At 38.8% G+C, this 18,154-nt stretch overlaps 1 protein-coding gene across 2 annotated transcripts; it reads left to right on the top strand.

Annotated features, from left to right (window-relative positions):
• The first annotated feature begins 2,403 nt into the window (after positions 1 to 2,403).
• On the top strand, positions 2,404 to 17,648 carry ciz1a (cdkn1a interacting zinc finger protein 1a). 2 transcript variants are annotated; one of them, XM_061926799.1, is made up of 16 exons: positions 2,404 to 2,545; positions 2,917 to 3,178; positions 6,358 to 6,485; positions 6,560 to 6,789; positions 6,873 to 6,978; positions 7,074 to 7,167; positions 7,266 to 7,360; positions 7,448 to 7,518; positions 10,114 to 10,245; positions 10,331 to 10,461; positions 10,549 to 10,642; positions 12,505 to 12,618; positions 12,696 to 12,845; positions 12,908 to 12,986; positions 13,135 to 13,256; positions 16,435 to 17,648. In XM_061926799.1, the coding sequence occupies exons 2-16, from the start codon at positions 2,979 to 2,981 to the stop codon at positions 16,849 to 16,851; spliced, it is 2,163 nt and encodes a 720-aa protein (XP_061782783.1). In that variant the 5' UTR covers positions 2,404 to 2,545; positions 2,917 to 2,978; the 3' UTR covers positions 16,852 to 17,648. The 2 variants fall into 2 exon arrangements, with proteins under 2 accessions (XP_061782783.1, XP_061782782.1); XM_061926798.1 differs by having other exon boundaries at positions 12,484 to 12,618.
• Positions 17,649 to 18,154: the final 506 nt, after the last annotated feature.

Genomic DNA, 18,154 nt, shown 5'->3' with positions numbered 1-18,154 from the left:
GGAAATCAGGGAACTTTTGGAATTTGACAAGGGAAAGCCCGTGATTCCCGAATAGGCTGAACAGTTTGAAGTTGGAACGGTTTGGATCGGGTGAAAAATGTGGAAGGTAGAGCGCGCCAAAATCTGGAGAATAATAATAATAAGTTGAATAATAAATAGAGGAATTTTGGTGTGAATGCTCTAAAGCAGGCCTGGGAAATTATTTTGACTCGGGGGCCAAATTTAAAGGAAAAAATGTGTCTGGGGCCGGTATATCTGTTTTTAGGAACACTAATACAAAACCTCACAATAATGTCTGATTGAACGCTAAAAACCGCCTTAAAAAACCGAATGGAATTAAAATTGTTTTTACTGAATGAGACACCCAGAATGTACATGTAAATAAAGAATGTGGGATTTACAATATTAACTATGAACGATAAAACACTGAATATTGACAACATATGAACATATGACATATTTTACAATCAAGCGAAAACGCAACAAAAATGCAACAAAGCGAAATATGAACGCAAAGGGTAAAAAAAAAAAGCTTTAGAACTTTGTTGTAAAAATCTCCTTCCGCGTATGTCCCTGATACCCACATTTCAGGCTCTGGAAACACTCTGTGGAAACACTCCCCACCCACACTGCTTGGTGCCTCGTCTGAGCTGCTGTGACTTACATTACCATAGTAACTAATTAGATGACTATAGTAACTAATTAGATGACTATTGTAACTAATTAGATGACCATAGTAACTAATTAGATTACTATAGTAACTAATTAGATGACCATAGTAACTAGTATATCATGCAAAAGCGCAGATTTCAACCATTGAAATATTTTGTATAGTTGAAGACTTGCGGTCATTAGAAAACATCACTGCACATCATAATGGCAGCTACACTTTGCATCTTAGAGATTTAAAAAAAATATTTGGGAATGTCCGGCGGGCCAGATTGAAAAGCTTGACGGGCTGCATGTGGCCCCCGGGCCTTAATTTGCCCAGGTCTGCTCTAAAGCATTCACACAAATATAGATGTTTTTGTTTTTTTTAATTACTGATGGAACCCACATTTAGCAAGCAATGGGTGTGGCCCTAGTGTGTGAATGTGAGTGTGAATGTTGTCTGTCTATCTGTGTTGGCCCTGCGATGAGGTGGCGACTTGTCCAGGGTGTATCCCGCCTTCCGCCCGATTGTAGCTGAGATAGGCTCCAGCGCCCCCGGCGACCCCGAAGGGAATAAGCGGTAGAAATGGATGGATGGATGCAGGGGCGTCACTAGCTTTTAAGGACAGGGGGGGCTTAGCCCCCAGGAGAGCGAACGTAGCGCACAAGCACAAAACTTCACAAACGGCTAACAAAGACTTAGAAATTATTAATTGTTATTATTATTATTTAAAAAATGCACGGGACGAAATTAAATGCTCCCCGGGACGATGGCTTTTAACCATTTTTTTTCTTTTTCTTTTTATGTATTTTTTCATTTTGCATGTTATATTAAATGTCTTGGTTTTTCCTCCCTCTGAAAATCCTATGAAATGTTTAACAAGCCATCCTATAATAACAAGCCATCCTATAATATTAATACAACAGCTATTAATGTAACAATACAATAAAACAAATATATTTAATGATGTTTTTTCATTATTTTAACATTAGGTTAATGTATATTACTTTATATAGATTCTACAAGAGTGATGTGGGCATTTTCTATATGAACAAGTCCAAGAACCGCAAGCAAGGTCGCAGAGAAATTGCGGACTGGATTTTGAGTGATGTGGGCATTTTCTATATGAACAAGTGGAATGGATTGGATACCGACACACTAAAGGGGCTCTCTACCTTAAAGTACCAATGATTGTCACACACACACTAGGAGTGGTGAAATTTGTCCTCTGCATTTGACCCATCCCCTTGTTCACCCCCTGGGAGGTGAGGGGAGCAGTGGGCAGCAGCGGTGCCGCGCCCGGGAATAATTTTTGGTGATTTACGCTATGAAGTGAGGGGAAACTGAGTGAATAATGACAGGTTATATGATTAATTAATTTAAATTCATATTCGGGCCACTTTATAATGAATGTGTCGGCATGTTTTTGTAAAAAAAAAAATATATATATATATATATATATAAAACACCAAATTATTTAGGGGGGCTTAATAATATTTTAGGGGGGCTTGAGCCCCCCTAATATAGGCCTAACAACGCCAATGGATGGATGGATGGGTGCAATATAAATCTGTCCATGGTGCTGAATCGACAAAAACCATGGACAGGAACAGTATTAGTGAAATTTAAATAACCCCCCCCCCCACAAAACAGCTTTACATATTTTGTAATCGTGCAACAAAAGTGCGCAGAAGGTGGAGCTTGGTGTATAATGGCTGCAACTGCAGTTCTACATGCGACCACTAGAGCTCAGCAAAATCCACCCACCCCTGAACTAAGAGGCTAGTGTGGCTTTCTGTGCGTGTTGAGTCGCGCTGAGGGAAATTTGTTAAATTTTAATGATTTTGGAAGGATAATAACCAACCACCATCGCATTTTCTCTACATTTGGGAAGTAAGTGACAAATAAAAACGCCCCGAAGAGGTCTGGTGTAAACGCTTGGAGCTATTTAAGCTAAGAAACTGCGTTTGGCCATTGAGCGCAGGCTCATGTAGCTTTGTTTATGTGTCATGGCGTCGGTCTTCTCATTTGTTTCGAAGCGTATCGCTGTTTCTTTTTAGTTTTTTTTAGGGGATGGCGATACTCTCCTTCTCGGAGTAAACAATTCGTTCTGTCGGCTAAAGGAGCAAAAAATATTAAGCAATAATAACATGGCGTTTTAGTGCTTGCGCGCATGCTAACGCTAGCTAGCTGTCATTGCGACCTGTTGTGTCCCAAAGCGGTCATTGGGAATTAGCATTAGCATTAGCTTCTTTCCCTTCCAGGTGCCTCCACGGTCCGTCAGACGCAACCTTTCGGGAGAAAGAGTGGCGACTTAAACCTCGTAATGTTTAACCCACACATGCACCACCACCATCACCACCAGCAGCAGCAGCAGCAACAACAGTTCCACCAACACCTGCGGCAGCTACAGCAACTTTTCCAGCATCAGCAGCCTCCCCCTCCACCGCCTCCACCACCGCCACCACCTCCGGCACAGCCGGCCCCAGCCCATCATGTCGGCCATCACCACCACCAGACTCAACGGTGAGGATAATAACGCGACCCCGTGGCTTTGCTGAGGCCTCCGGTGGAAGTAATCGGTTTCGTTTTATTTTAACATCTCTTACTTTAACATGTCTTACATTGTAAGATAATATTGTATGATTTATTATTTGCGTTTATATTATGTATTCAGATGGTTCGTTTGTGTATGTATTGTACATTTCTAGGTTCTAGTTTGTTTACCTGTGTTTAAACTAGAGATGTCCGATAATATAGGGCTGCCGATATTATCGGCCGATAAATGCTTTAAAATGTAATATCGGAAATTATCGGTATCGGTTTCAAAAAGTAAAATGTATGACTTTTTAAAACACCGCTGTACGGAGTGGTACACGGACGTAGGGAGAAGTACAGAGCGCTAGTGATGGGTCCGGCAATACCGATGCGCCGAGCTCATAGAGCGAAACCATGTGTCGGTGCGCGTACCGCTTTTAGAAAGTCACGTGACCGATCATGAGCTGTTTCGGTCACGTGACCGATACGCGAACTGTGTCGCACTGATGCCTCCTCTGTGCCCGGTGAGCGTGTCTTTTCTACAGCCGGAGAAATAATAACTAAGAAGAGAAATCGTCTAAAATTTAATACGTTGGAAAAACTGGGTTTTTTTTTAATAAAAATGTGGAAAAAAAATTAAAAAGAATCCCAGTCCACAAGCATCCTCATTCACAACACGTTCTTTTAGATTTCCATGTTATGATGCATGTTCACATTATTTATTGACTGTATCTTAAAAAGATAAAAATATATTTTTATTTAAATGAAGATATGAAATAATCCTAAATGAAATACAATGACTTGGTTTATATTATTGTATATACTAGGTCATAAAATCAGTGTCAGTTGAGTCGGTCCATAGGTTGCCTGTAGGGATTTTTAATGTCCAGCAGATGTCAGTATTTAGTGACACAGTATCAATACAGTTTTGCAATGTGTCGAAACGCTTCAAGACGCCTCATCAACCCATCACTACAGAGCGCCAATAAACCTTAAAGGCACTGCCTTTGCGTGCCGGCCCAATCACATAATACCTACGGCTTTTCACACACTCAAGCGAATGCAACAGCCATACAGGTCACACTGAGGGTGGCCGTATAAACAACTTTAACACTGTTACAAATATGCGCCACACTGTGAACCCACACCAAACAAGAATGACAAACACATTTCGGGAGAACATCCGCACCGTAACAACATAAACACAACAGAACAAATACCCAGAACCCCTTGCAGCACTAACTCTTCCGGGATGCTACAATACACCCCCCCCGCCACCTCAACCTCCTCATGCTCTCTCAGATTCCAAATTCCAAGCTGCTGTTTTGAGACATGTTAAAAAAAAGAATGCACTTTGTGACTTCAATAATAAATATGGCAGTGCCATGTTGGCATTTTTTTCCATAACTTGAGTTGATTTATTTTTGGAAAACCTTGTTACATTGTTTAATGCATCCAGCTGGGCATCACAACAAAATTAGGCATAATGATGTGTTAATTCCACGACTGTATATATCAGTATCGGTTGATATCGGAATCGGTAATTAAGAGTTGGACAATATCGGATATCGGCAAAAAAAGCCATTATCGGACATCTCTAGTTTAAACCATTTGGTCTTTCTAGCAGTGACATTGAATGTTATCGTGCAAATACCATTACTCTTATATTGGCATCTTACTGGAAAAAACTGCTCATAATAGTGATACAATTCAATTCTGACCAGTGTTGTAAGATGACCTGAAATACACCAAAATATGATGATGTTAAATTTGTAATTTTACAAAACAAATAAAACTAAAATGTTATAAGAATAAAGAATATTACAAAAATATGTTCCCAAATAATAGACAAAGGTTGCAGGCACTGTAAAAGTGATAAAGATGTTCAAGTAAAAATATTACAAACCAGTGGTAAACTGCATGACATAGGATAAATATTATGATAATAAGGTTTTAATTAAAAATATAAAGTTAACATTTTATGATAAATGGGTTATGCTTGTATAGCGTTTTTCTACCTTTAAGGTACAAGCGCTTTGACATTATTTCCACATTCACCCATTCATGCACACATTCACACAAGGCGCTAACCAGGACCCATCAGGAGCAAGGGTGAAGTGTCTTGCTCAAGGGCACAACGGACGTGACTAGGATGGTAGAAGGTGGGGATTGAACCAGGAACCCTCAGGTTGCTGGCACGGCCACTCTCCCAACCGCGCCACGCCATCCCCATTATGAGAATAATCCATACATCCATTTTCTTCCGCTTCTCCAAATACATATTACCAAAAATAAAGAAAAAATTATACTCATGTATAAACGCAGATTAATCACATGGATGGGTACCTAGAATATCATGCCTTTTATTGTCACTATACACAGATACAATGAGATTAAAAGCAATTCCATTATCAGTGGGACAGTCTACAAATATGCAAAACATAGGAAGGAAAGAAAATAAAAATAGTGCAAAAGGAGGTAAGGTGCACAGTCCAGTCCTGAGAACGATGTTCTGAATGTGTTGTTTAAACATTATACTATATACATATATACAGAAGCATTCAGACTGGGTGGAATGTAGAAATCCTACCCATGCCACCTGTGGGTACGATTATGTGCAAAAATGAGTGAGGAGACTCCAACTGGTGGCAAATTTTGCTTGTCTTTGACAAGAATTTAGATAAAACCAAGGTTATTTTGCATATGTTGCAGCAATGAATCATCTTATTGAAGTACAACAACTTTTAAAATAACATGTGAAAGCTAAACATGTTTTTGAGGCAGCCGCTGGTATTAACGCTACTGGAACATTGACAATGGACGACCTGCATCATTGTTGTCAACAAAAGTACCACAGATAGATTAAACAACGCTTTTGTAGAAACTACTAATCATCTAAATTCAAAAGTGTGATTATTCTGATTAAAAAATAATAATATGCCAGCACTAATAAGAATACAAAATATTGTGATGATAAAGTTCTAATTTTGCAAGAGTAAGGTCTCACTGGTATGAGTAAAAATAATAGCGTTCCAACTTTTCAATGCGCCTTTAATCTGCTCCTTTTTAGATTTAACAAAATTATTTTCCCAATCAACTAGAGTATTCCAACAAGGTTATTAGTAAATATGCTCAAACTAGAGTAACTTTCATCTTGTTGCTTTCAGAGGCCTCCCTGGGCCTCCACAGACAGGCCCCCCTGCCAGGATGGTCAACCTGTGCCAGGCGACCCAGACTACCCTCATCGGCCCCAATCCCATGATGCAGGGTGCCTTAATGATGCAACAGATGCAGAGTAACAAAACAGGAATACCTTTTTAAACCTTCATTTGATACTCCATTACCTCAATGCTGGGTCTCTTTCTTTAGGTAACATGCGGGGCTTTGGGATGGTTGGACAGCAGTTTCGTCAGTTCTATGCTGCGGCGAACAGGTCGTCCCTTCTGGGTCCGGTTCCGATGGGCATGGCCATGAAGTCCCCCATCAGGGGTTACCCTTCTGCTCGGCCTTACCACTCTCACCCTCGCTATTACAATAACTCTACCAGCACGCCGGCCACCAGCTCAGCATCCACCTCCTCTTCTACCGCCACCAGCACGGTATCAAGGACAATTGTCAAGTATTTTTGCTGCATGTGCTAGTGTTCATTAGTGTGAGCATCGGTTTCTTTGTGTGTGTGTAGGAGGCTGTTGCTCGCCAGCAGGACAGGAAGAGGGACAGCGTGGAGATGGCAGGCAACAGTGCGGGTGACTGTCCAGCAGCGAGCAAGTCTGATGAGACGGAAATGGGTAAGGATGTAATTTCGAGAAATTTTAAAGGAAGTTGTGGAAATGTCAATACATATCAGAACCTTTGGAAATGGTTCTTTGCCAATAACCTACAGGTGGTGCTGAGGGATCAGTCGAAGGCTCCACACAGAACTGTGAGCAACAGCTTGAGGAGCCTGCAGTGAAGATGCAGATCATGGAGATGGAAGGGTGTGGCAATCTTTTATGGCAGTATTGTACAATTCTGATCCAAAGTTTGCTTCAAATAACTGATTTTTTTCTTTCTCTTCATTTGTGTGCTCTTTCAGGTCAGAGGAGCCTCAAGAGCAGCATGTCGGCACCACCAGTGCAGATGGAGACGTTCTCTCTTTGGAGTACAACGCAGAAAGCAACCAGCAAGAAGGTGAAACATATTACTGGACTGAAATGACAGTTTAAAGCTGAATTTATACTTGGATCGAGTTTCTGAAGCTCACCTTTTTGGTCCTAGACTGCATTCTTCTGGATGAAGGAGGCCATGCTGATGCTGATGAGGGTCTGCAAGAGAGCCATGCCGCTGAGGTGGGTGTGGAAAATTTTATTCAGTGGAATTTTTAGTGTCACAACACCATATAAGAGTTTTTAACTTTAAGGGGACTTATGGTGATTTTAATTTACATTTAAAACACATCCTTGTGGTCTAGATAATATGTATTGGATATGCTTTGAAGTCAATTTTGCTCCACAGTCAAGCTTAACCCATTGTTTTGAGTCTGTATGCAAGCTGTTAATGTCTGGAGGAGTTCTCAGACTGCGATTTAAATCATCCACACCCCACCGTCGTTAAAAATATCATGATTTATGTTTTGAAAACGAACCCTGCAGGAACGTAACAATATAAAAATGTAATATCACGGTTAGCATGACCAAAATTATCATGGTTATCATGTTATATTGTTGAATGTGCTCAAAAAGTACTTTAAAAAATGTGTGTTTTTAAAAATAACTTAAACAAATAGACACACGATTAGAAAAGCGACTATTGATTTACTGATAGTGTTTTAGTCTTGTTTAATGGCTAAACTGTTTTGTGTTAAATATTGATTTGTACTGTAGCACTTTAAGATTGATTTATATGAAAAGTGTGAAGAAATAAAATCTGTTATTTCTTATTTCTGGCTGGCATTGTGCAGTCCTACTCTGTTCAGCTGTCCTTGAACAGACCGTAAAAACAACTCCGTCTAGAACGATCACTCTATACTAGGAGAGCACAGCTTGTAGTTTAAATCCATACAATTGAGTAGCTTTGTTGCTGAGACAGCAATGTATTTGTATAAGTTTAGATTGGGATAGATGGTTTCCTAATAGTGAAAGATGTTGATGTCCTTTGTTTTCATGTTAGCGTTTAAACCAGTGAACTGGCGCCAGTCACTCCGTGAGTTTATCGAGGTGCAGTTAACAATCCCAATTTTCAATCATTTTAATTTAAAATGTTATTACTAACGATTGTGAGTTTGTTCTGGGGTTTTTTCAACTGAAGAAAGTTTATTTGCAGTTATTATTTTTACACATTTTGTTTATTGGATTTTTGTTACATACAGTCCAGAAATATAATTAGACACATGTCAAATGTTCTTCTTTTTTTTTTACTCCAAACAAGTAATCTACAAAAATTATACATAAAATTATTTTATTTTTAATAAATAAAAAACATCCATCAGTCAAATAAGTCCAGGCAAATATTGACAAGTCACAGACAACTGCATTCCTGAATGTTCCCAACATGGTGCAGCAATACACAAAAGCAGACAAAAGGCTCATCAATTATCTACCTTTCAATTACTTTTCAATCGTAGTTGAATTTGACATCCGTCTCTTTTACTTATTTTAGGAAACCACCCCATACTTCCTGAAACTTCACAGAACAATTGTTCCACGTCAGCTTAATTATATAATTAAAGGAAATAAAGAATATCTCTAATGCAGCGGGTGTGGCAGAGAGGCACAGTTGCCTTCCAATTTTACACAATGAGTCTTCTAGCCAACAAAGTAGTAAATGCTACCAAGTTCTTTTTGGATTTGCTAAGAGAAGATGACAGAGGGACTACTCCAAAAAGTCCGCTTAGAGCAGGGGTTTCAAACTCAAATACAGAGTGGGCCAAAATTTAAAACTGAACAAAGCCGCGGGCCAAGGTTGAACAAATTAACCTTTTAATAGGGACCCAAACAAGTTTTGCATTGAATATTGAACAAGCAAGGCTTATATAACTTTATAGTGACATGCAAAATTGAGTTTCAAATAATGATAATAATTAAAAAATATCAATGGCATATCAAATACAATTTAAATAAAAATGGAATGCCTCTTTTCTATTTGCAGCCTTCTGAGGTAAATATCTACATTAACTTTTTCCACAGGCTAATAAATTAGAAAATAAAATAACAATGAATAAACCAACCAGTCAGGCCTTTAAACTGCTCAGTTTACAACACACTGATCTAATCTGATGTGCCCAAGCCAGATACTTGCCATCTTTTCTTGGATGCTAGTTCATTAATGTCGGGGCTCCGGCTTTGAGCTGAGGCAACCTTCATTATCGAAAGAAGTTGTTAATCAGTCATTATATCTCATCCACCCGGACCACAGTCTTGGGGTCGTGCTTTAAAGGCACTGCGTTTATCATCCTCCACGAGCCGTTGTCACGTCTGCTTTTCATCCATTCTAACAACGTGCCGGCCCGATCACAAAATATGTGCGATTCAGCACGCACCGCACGTTAATGCAATGCATACTTGACCAACAGCGATACAGGTTACACTGACGGTGCCCGTATAAATAACTTTAACACTGTTAGAAATATACGCCACATTGTGAATCCACACCAAACAAGAATGACAAACACATTTCGGGAGAACATCCGCGCCGTAACACAACATAAACACAACAGAACAAATACCCAGAATCCCATGCAGCCCTAACTCTTCCGGGCTGCAATATATACCACCGCTACCACCGCTTTTTCTGTTGGAGTTCAGCGGCTAATCCAATTTTGAGTATCCAACATTAATAAGTAAAACAAAAAAGGCTAATCATTATACTGTAGGTCCCCCTTAAATATGCTTGTTGTTGTCCATGTACAGTATGTCACTTAACTGTCAATGTGTTCTGCAATGTAGGAGGAGTACAGCTGTTCCAGTATGCAGGCGGACTTTGCGGCGTCATCTGACAAGCAGGAAGAGGAGGCGAGCGTTGCAGATGGCGCCAAGTTCTACTGCTACCTCTGCACCATCACCTGCCACAGTCAGGAGGTAGGCCGAATAAGGACACATTTCACATACTCATTTAGCAATTTGCATTTCTTTACCTGTTTCTTTTTGTCTAAAAAAAAAAAAGAATTTCCGCAGTCATATGAACAGCGTTTCGCACCAGCAGAGGATGATGGAGATTCAGCACATGAGCAACGCCTGCCTGGTCTCCCTGCTGCCACGACTGCACGAGTCGCTACAAGGGGCCAGCAAAGACGGGTCTGTCTTTAAACATTTCTTAAAGGTGGAACAAGAAAACAAGTCATTCCTTACTATTAGTGTGTGTGTTTTGTTTTTGCTCTGAAGTGAGAAAAAAGCAGCCACGCAGCGTTGGTGTGCCACCTGTCACGCCCACTACTCCACCACCATCACTGACCATCGACGCACAGAGGAGCACAAAGTAACTTTGGCTATTTGTCATACATTTTACATCCTGTTTAACCCAAACAAAAACATGGAAGTAGAACACAAGAAGTGCTTAAGGCTAGGAAGTGTGAAAGTGTCAACAATGGGCCCAACTTTTCCACTACAGAGGGCCCCTGGACACACTCAAATATTAACACTGAATTTGTAATCTGACTCTTGATTTTACTTGTATTCAATCTTTATATCTTACCTACTAATAGTTTAACAGGATAAACCTTGTCAAATGATATTAAACAATGTGTCAATCGCATATATTATTATCAAGACTTCAGTCAGGCTGATTACAAAATAAATACTAATCAAATATGCTGGAAAAGAAGGGACTAAATCAAAACTAATTAAAAAATAAATCGACATACAATTATGTAGTGCCAGAATAAATAATCACTAAATTGATAACAAATAATAATAGTATATGTTTCTTATATAAACTGTCGATAAAATTAAACTGCAAATAAAAATACAGCTTCACCAATTTAGTCATATTTCTTGCACTTAAGAAACTTTTCTATAACTTTAGCTCCAGACTACTTATGTTTTGTTTGATATTGTCATTACTGCCACAAGTGGTGGAAAAGTGTATTACAACTGAGTACCACTGCGGCCCATACGGACCATAGCAAATATTTTTTTGGCGTCCCAACAATGCGCCCCAGCCCTATGGTTAAGAAACACTTTTTATTACAACATGCCACGTGAATCTAAATTACATTTATTAAAAAAGGTATGGATACATATTCGTTTTAAAACATTTTTTTTAATTACAGAAGTAAAAAAAAAAAAGCATATTTCTCACACCATTCAATAAGAGAAGACTCCAGAAAGGTGACTATTTATTTATTTACAATGAATAGATTAAATTGATTAATTTGATCAGGAAAAAAAGCTTCAATTTATATTCTGTGGCTTTGATTAATTGTTTAATGGTTGTAACTATTAAAAATGTATAAAACCTAGGCTGCATGGAATGCCCGGAACTTTAAGTATGTGGACTTTTGCAGCATGGCCGCTGAAAAAGAGTGCACATGAGAGCGGTGGTGCATCTGTCCCATGATCTGTGTTGCAGTGTAGACTGCAGTTTTTATTTTTATTTATATTAATGCAGGCATGTTAAAAGTGCAATTTCAATATTGATGATATGCATTCATTACAAAAAAAATGAAGGTTATGGCAAGCAGAAAATGTGTTTATTTCAATTATTTCTCTAAAATACAGATTGAGGCTATAAAGTGTGTTTTATCCGATTACTCGAGTAATCAAACAAACAAATTAATAGATAATCAATCACTAAAATAATCTATAGCTGCACACTATATAATAATTGAAACAAATGATAGGCCTTGCAAACTTCCTCACGACTCACTATTTTCTCCTCTCTTTGAAGTTTGAAGCTGAACTGAAAAATTACAGCCAACTTCATTATTTTTAATTCCACCAAACTTTTCTGTCCACTTTTTTAATGACATAAATTTGATTAAAAAAAAGTACCAGTCAAAAGTTGAGACCTTCTCATTAAATAATATGATTGCTCTCTATGCTGGTTGTAGACCACACAACATAACCTGATTGACAGGAACTTGTGTGTTTGGACTTTGTTAAAGGAATGCCCAAGCCTGCTTTAGTGTAATAATAGTAGTGAATATGCATGATATTATTATGGTCTATTCATAATAAAAAGCCTTGTATTATTTTTCTAACATTTTCTTTCAACCCCAATAAGCAGTAAAATGAGATGCTCTTTTAGTTCAACAGAAAAGTATTTTGTATGTTTAAAATGACCAGCATACTGCACAGACACTAATAATAATGTGCTAGTGTCTCTTCTTCTGTGTGCAGCTTGCAAATAGAGCAGTTGTCTCATCCTGCACTGTCTGCAAGAAACACTTCAGGACCTCAAAGCTATTTGTGGCACATTTACAGTCCCAGGAACACCGGCAGGGATTAGAGAAGGTATCTTAAGGGCCTTCCCTGTATAATAACGATTTCAACATTATTAACATGCACTGTTTCTTAATGGTCACCACCAGCTTCAGGAAAAGGAGGGCTCTGACATTGCATCCAAGCCAATAGATTTGGACGACTTTTTGCTGCTAGAGGACGACGAGGTGGAGGAGGTGGAGGAGGAGGAGGAGGAGGGCAGTGGGGAGATGCAGGACTATGAGTCCCTCGAGAACCAGGTTAGAGCTGATGATGGCATCCGATAACTGACTTCTGATAACACATGCTTCCTGTGGTTTAGGATGACTGGAGCTCGCAAAGAGAGGTGACCCTGAAGGATATGACCAGTGATGAGCAATATGATGCGGACACTGTTTATGGTAAGATATAGACTTTATTGCAACAGGAAAATACCACAGCAGCTTTTTGCCAGCCAACCTCCTTAGTAAACATTCCAATCCATGAACAAGTAGACATGGAACTATGACTTCTTTTTATATTTACATTGTGCTGCTATGATTTCTGCAGAGTCAAGCTTCTTTGTGCCAGTGGCTGGTTTCATCTGCAGAATTTGCAACAAGTTCTACCATTTCGACTCCCCAGCTTTGCACACGCACTGCAAATCTTTGAAGCACTTTGAGAACCTAAAGGTAAGTTTGTCAAGAATCTACTGCCAATAGAGCCAATATAAGCTTACTTACTCTTGAAAAATGTATATATGGTAGCAGGGGACTTTCTATTTTACAAAGACGACAGGGCCGTACCGTTTCTGACTCTGGGAGAGAGGGAAGAGTTCCCTTTTGGCGTGACTGTGTAGGGCCTAGGGATGATACTCGAATCCGATTTTCCCAGTTGTTCGATAAGAAAAGAACCAAGTCCTTGGACTCTAATCCCTTTTTGAGAACCGGTACCCGTTATCGAGACCACTATAGTAAAGAAAAAGAGTTGGTTCTTTATTCGAATACCTGGGAACGAATCCCGTCCCGACCAGAAATGCCCTGTGGGACATCACAAGAAATGACGTCACGTAGCTCGGTCATTAGGCGCAGATAGGGAAAGCAGGAAAAACAATGGACCGGAAAAAGCGCTCCTAGGTGTAATAAAGTTCAAAACAAAAGGTATAATCCAATGAATAACTTTACTGAGAGATTTGAGCAGGGTACAAACACATGATGAACACTTTTACGACCAACCGGAAACATAGCAACCAGGCTAGCAACGCACCTCCTTTACGGCAGCTGTCGCAACGTTCTTAAAGCAACCGCAGCACATACATATATATATATACAACATATATGACATGATCTCCCTTTTTTAACTTTGGTTTTTCTTTCCTTGTAAACAAAACTAAACCACACTGTCTATGTGTTGTCTGTCTAATTATAAACAATGCAGACGAGGTGTGTTGGCTGAGTTCTTGACGTTTACTTTCACAGCGTGCTCATAACCTCATTCTTAGCTGCCGGGTGGCGACATGCAACAACACTTTTCGGGGCTACCGTGCATGCTCGTCACTCCCGTGGCATGCTGGGTAGTGTAGTTGTTATATTCCCTAGCTCATAACATCACATCTTTCCCCCTATAAAGAAATAATGTTAACTCAATAAAATGTATTTCTTTTTTTAGCTTTAACTTTTCATTTTTTAACATTGTAACCACATTTGCAAACAACTTTTCTCTTCATAGAATTTTCTTTCAATAAAGAAATAAAGTGCAAAAATGTCAAAGCATCATAACAAACAGTTATGTCAAATAGCAGCAGAAGTGCACTTTTTGGAGAGCTGTATTATTTTCAGTTTTGTGCCCAAGGGACGGATTTTATTTAACACTATATTATTATTTATACACCTATAATGATCACAGAGACAGGTTGTTTTTGTGTTACTGTATATATTTGTTTTTCTGAAAAATCCCACTTAATATACTTTGGGTAACAACAGTCAATATTTATTTATTTAATTTTTTTAGGGGGGTAGCAGTCAATATTTATTTATTTATTAGATTTTATTTTTTTCTTATATACCGTAATAAAAGTGAGCTTTTGTTAAACCAAATATTGTGTGTTTTTTTCCATATACAACAACCTATCTGGACTCGATAAGAGAATCTATAAGGAATCGGTTCGATAAGAGGATTCGATAATAGGCTCGAACTCGATAATTTCTTATCAAACATCATCCCTAGTAGGGCCATATGTGTGTTCATCAATTTTCACTTCCTAGTTAATGAAAAATGACCCAGGGTATTAGATACGTTTCTATCATTTTCTTTATTTTCATGACTATTTACATTGTAGATTGTGAAGGCATCAAAACTATGAAAGAACACATGTGGAGTTAAGTACTTAACAAAAAAAGGTGAAATAACTGAAAACATATTTTATATTCTAGTTTCTTCAAAATAGCCACCCTTTGCTCTGATTACTTTTTCGCACACTCTTGGCATTCTCTCGTTGAGCTTCAAGAGGTAGTCACCTGAAATGGTTTTCACTTCACAGGTGTGCTTGAAGCTCATCGAGAGAATGCCAAGAGTGTGCAAAGCAGTAATCGACGCAAAGGGTGGCTATTTTGACGAAACTAGAATATAAAACATGTTTTCAGTTATTTCACCTTTTTTTGTTAAGTACATAACTCCACATGTGTTCATTCATAGTTTTGATGCCTTCAGTGACAATCTACAATGTAAATAGTCATGAAAATAAAGAATGCGCATTGAATGAGGAGAAGGTGTGTCCAAACTTTTGGCCTGTACTGTATATATAGACAGGTGTGTGCCTTTCCAAATCATGTCGCCTGTGCATCGGTTGGGGACATCTCTGCGCTGCTGACCCGTCTCCGCTTGGGATGGTCTCCTGCTGGTCTCCTGCTGGCCCCACTATGGACTGGACTCTCACTACTATGTTAGATCCACTAAGGACTGTTCTTTCACACTATTATGTCACTCGACATCCATTGCTTTCGGTCTCCCCTAGAGAGGGGGGGTTACCCACATATGCGGTTTCTCATAGTCATTCACATCGACGTCCCTTATGTGGGCTCTGTACCGAGGATGTCGTTGTGGCTTGTGCAGCCCTTTGAGACTTTTGTGATTTAGGGCTATATAAATAAACATTGATTGATTGATGTCCAACCAACTGAATTTACCACAGGTGGACTCCAATTCAGCTGTAGAAACATCTCAAAGATGATCAGTTGAGACAGGATGCACCTGATCTCACATTTGAGCTTATGGCAAACCCTGTGAAGACATGTGATTTCTTAGTTTTTTAAATTATTAATACATTTGCAAAAGTCTCTAAAAAAAACATCGCCATTGTGTGTAGAATTTTGAGGACAAAAATGAATGTCAGGCTAACCTCAGAGGACAAAGCTACAAACTATGGGAGACCGGGCTTTCGGCTTCGCCGCTCCCAGTCTGTGGAACGCTCTCCCTGACCACCTGAGGGCACCACAGACTGTGGATGCTTTTAAAAAAAGTCTTAAAAAGCCTTCTTTTTAAAAAAGCCAATTTATAGATATATGCATACTAGTTCTAGTTATTAGGCTGTTCCAGTTTTTATTTTTATTTATTATCTTTTTATTATTATTTTTTTTTTTATACACTGTAGCACTTTGAGGTTGTTTGCTCAATTTAAAGTCCTTTTTTACAAATAAAATCTATTATTATTATTATTATTATTATGTATTCGGTTTTGGAATAAGGCTGTAAAATAACAAAACGTGGAAAAAGTAAAGCGCTGTGGGGACTTTCTGGATGCACTGTACGTAGGCCGCGGCTCTCAAAGATGTAGTTGACCTAAGAAACACATTTGTTCCGTTTGTCCTCCAGAGACATAAAGAAGGGCTCGAGCAGACGTGTGAGGCTGACGGAACCCTCGCTGACGACGACAACCACCACAGGTCTCCAACAGAAACAACCGCAGACTACCAGGAAGAACACTCCCCCTCCAATGATGTAGACTGGACAACAAGCCTGAACAGTGCAGAGGACCAGGACACAGCAGAAGACCCTGGACCAACCTCACAGGACCTCACACAGCTCAACGAGGCCACTGAGCTCAACGAGGCCACTGAGCTCAACGAGGCCACTGAGCTCAACGAGGCCACTGAGCTCAACGAGGCCACTGAGGACGCCAATAAAGAGGGAGAAGAGAAGCTGATCGCTACTGCTTTACCAGGGAAGAACAACAACAAAGGGTCGGCTAACACCAGACCCCGGTCCAGGAGAACCGCCAAGCGACACTGAGGGACAAATGAGAGGAGCATCTGGATGTGATGTGTGTGTGCGTGTGTGTGAGAGGTGTTTCATGGGTCCAGAAGGGGCCAGCCAGCTTCTTTGCAATTCGAATACACACCGCGCCTATTGCACATACGAGACAACAAACATCAGTTCCAGGCGTTTGCGGACACAACACTCGGCGGGTTGGACGCCAGTGTTGTAGATGGTCAACCACTGTATGGAGGGAACACACCAATACACACTGAGCTTCTGTAAGTCAAATCAGTCGACTCCAAATGAGACCGTAGTCACTCATTGTTGATTCATCTCCTCAAGGTAAACTCCCAAGATTTCAAATCATAAGCAAGTTTTTTTTGTTCATGGTTTATTTTCTCACGTGGTTTCTGCTCAACAAAAAGCACGTATCTTCAAATGTCTAAAATCTGTTTTTATTTGTTTTAAATATTTGTCTATTTTTCAAATATGAAAATGACAAAACTCAATCAATCGAGCTTAATTGCAAACTCCAACGTACACGTAGACATACAATCACATACAGTACATGAAACAAACAAAATAAATACAGTATAAAAGGCATTATCACATAATATTAAAAACAGTCCTTGCGCATGTTCAGTCAAAGGCATCTAATTAATAAATAAAAGCAGCAATAAATTTAAAAAATACATATATATGCTTTATAAATGTGTCTACACATTCTTTAAAAGGCACAGATACCAGTGTCTCCACATATACGATTGTATGTATAAATCATGTATGTACACAATTATTTTTATTTTTTACGTTTTTATCAGAACTTCAAAAATGTGTATATGTATATATATATATATATATTTTTATATATATATATATATATATATGTATATTTATATATATATATATATGTGTAAATATATATATATATATATATATATGCAATTCACATATGAAGATATATGCCTTTTATTGATTTACTTGTAGTTCTGTATTTCCAAAATTCCACATTACCTTTTAATTCAAGATTAAAAGAAAATCGTTTTTTGTTTTTTAGATTATTTTTTTTTTAATTTACAAACTTTGGAGATATGTGCTTTTTGTAGTTTATTTTCTTAAGCGACGGCTGTCAAACAAAAAGCATGTATCTCCACGGTCCGTGTACCTTTCCCCCATTCTATTTCCAATTCTTAAATGCAAATCAAAAAACTAACTTTGGGCCATTTTTATTTTTTTAAATTTCTGAAACAAAAGGTTGGACAACTATTTAATGACACTTTTTTTTTTAAAGGACAATAGGACTCCTGCTGAACAAAGATGTTATCGTTATGCTAAA

The sequence above is a fragment of the Nerophis lumbriciformis genome, linkage group LG32 (genome assembly GCF_033978685.3).
Source record: "Nerophis lumbriciformis linkage group LG32, RoL_Nlum_v2.1, whole genome shotgun sequence".
In the NCBI taxonomy this organism is placed as follows: Eukaryota; Metazoa; Chordata; class Actinopteri; order Syngnathiformes; family Syngnathidae; genus Nerophis; species Nerophis lumbriciformis.
This window is presented reverse-complemented; position numbering and strand designations above follow the sequence as displayed.

What these genes read in the sequence shown, in the direction of transcription:
- ciz1a (XM_061926798.1), top strand. Translation starts at nt 2,979, where the DNA reads ATGTTTAACCCACACATGCACCACCACCATCACCACCAGCAGCAGCAG. An exon ending in AAGAGAGCCATGCCGCTGAG is followed by an intron (nt 7,519 to 10,113) that starts GTGGGTGTGGAA and finishes TCTGCAATGTAG; the next exon opens with GAGGAGTACAGCTGTTCCAG. An exon ending in TCACCTGCCACAGTCAGGAG is followed by an intron (nt 10,246 to 10,330) that starts GTAGGCCGAATA and finishes AAAAAAAAAAAG; the next exon opens with AATTTCCGCAGTCATATGAA.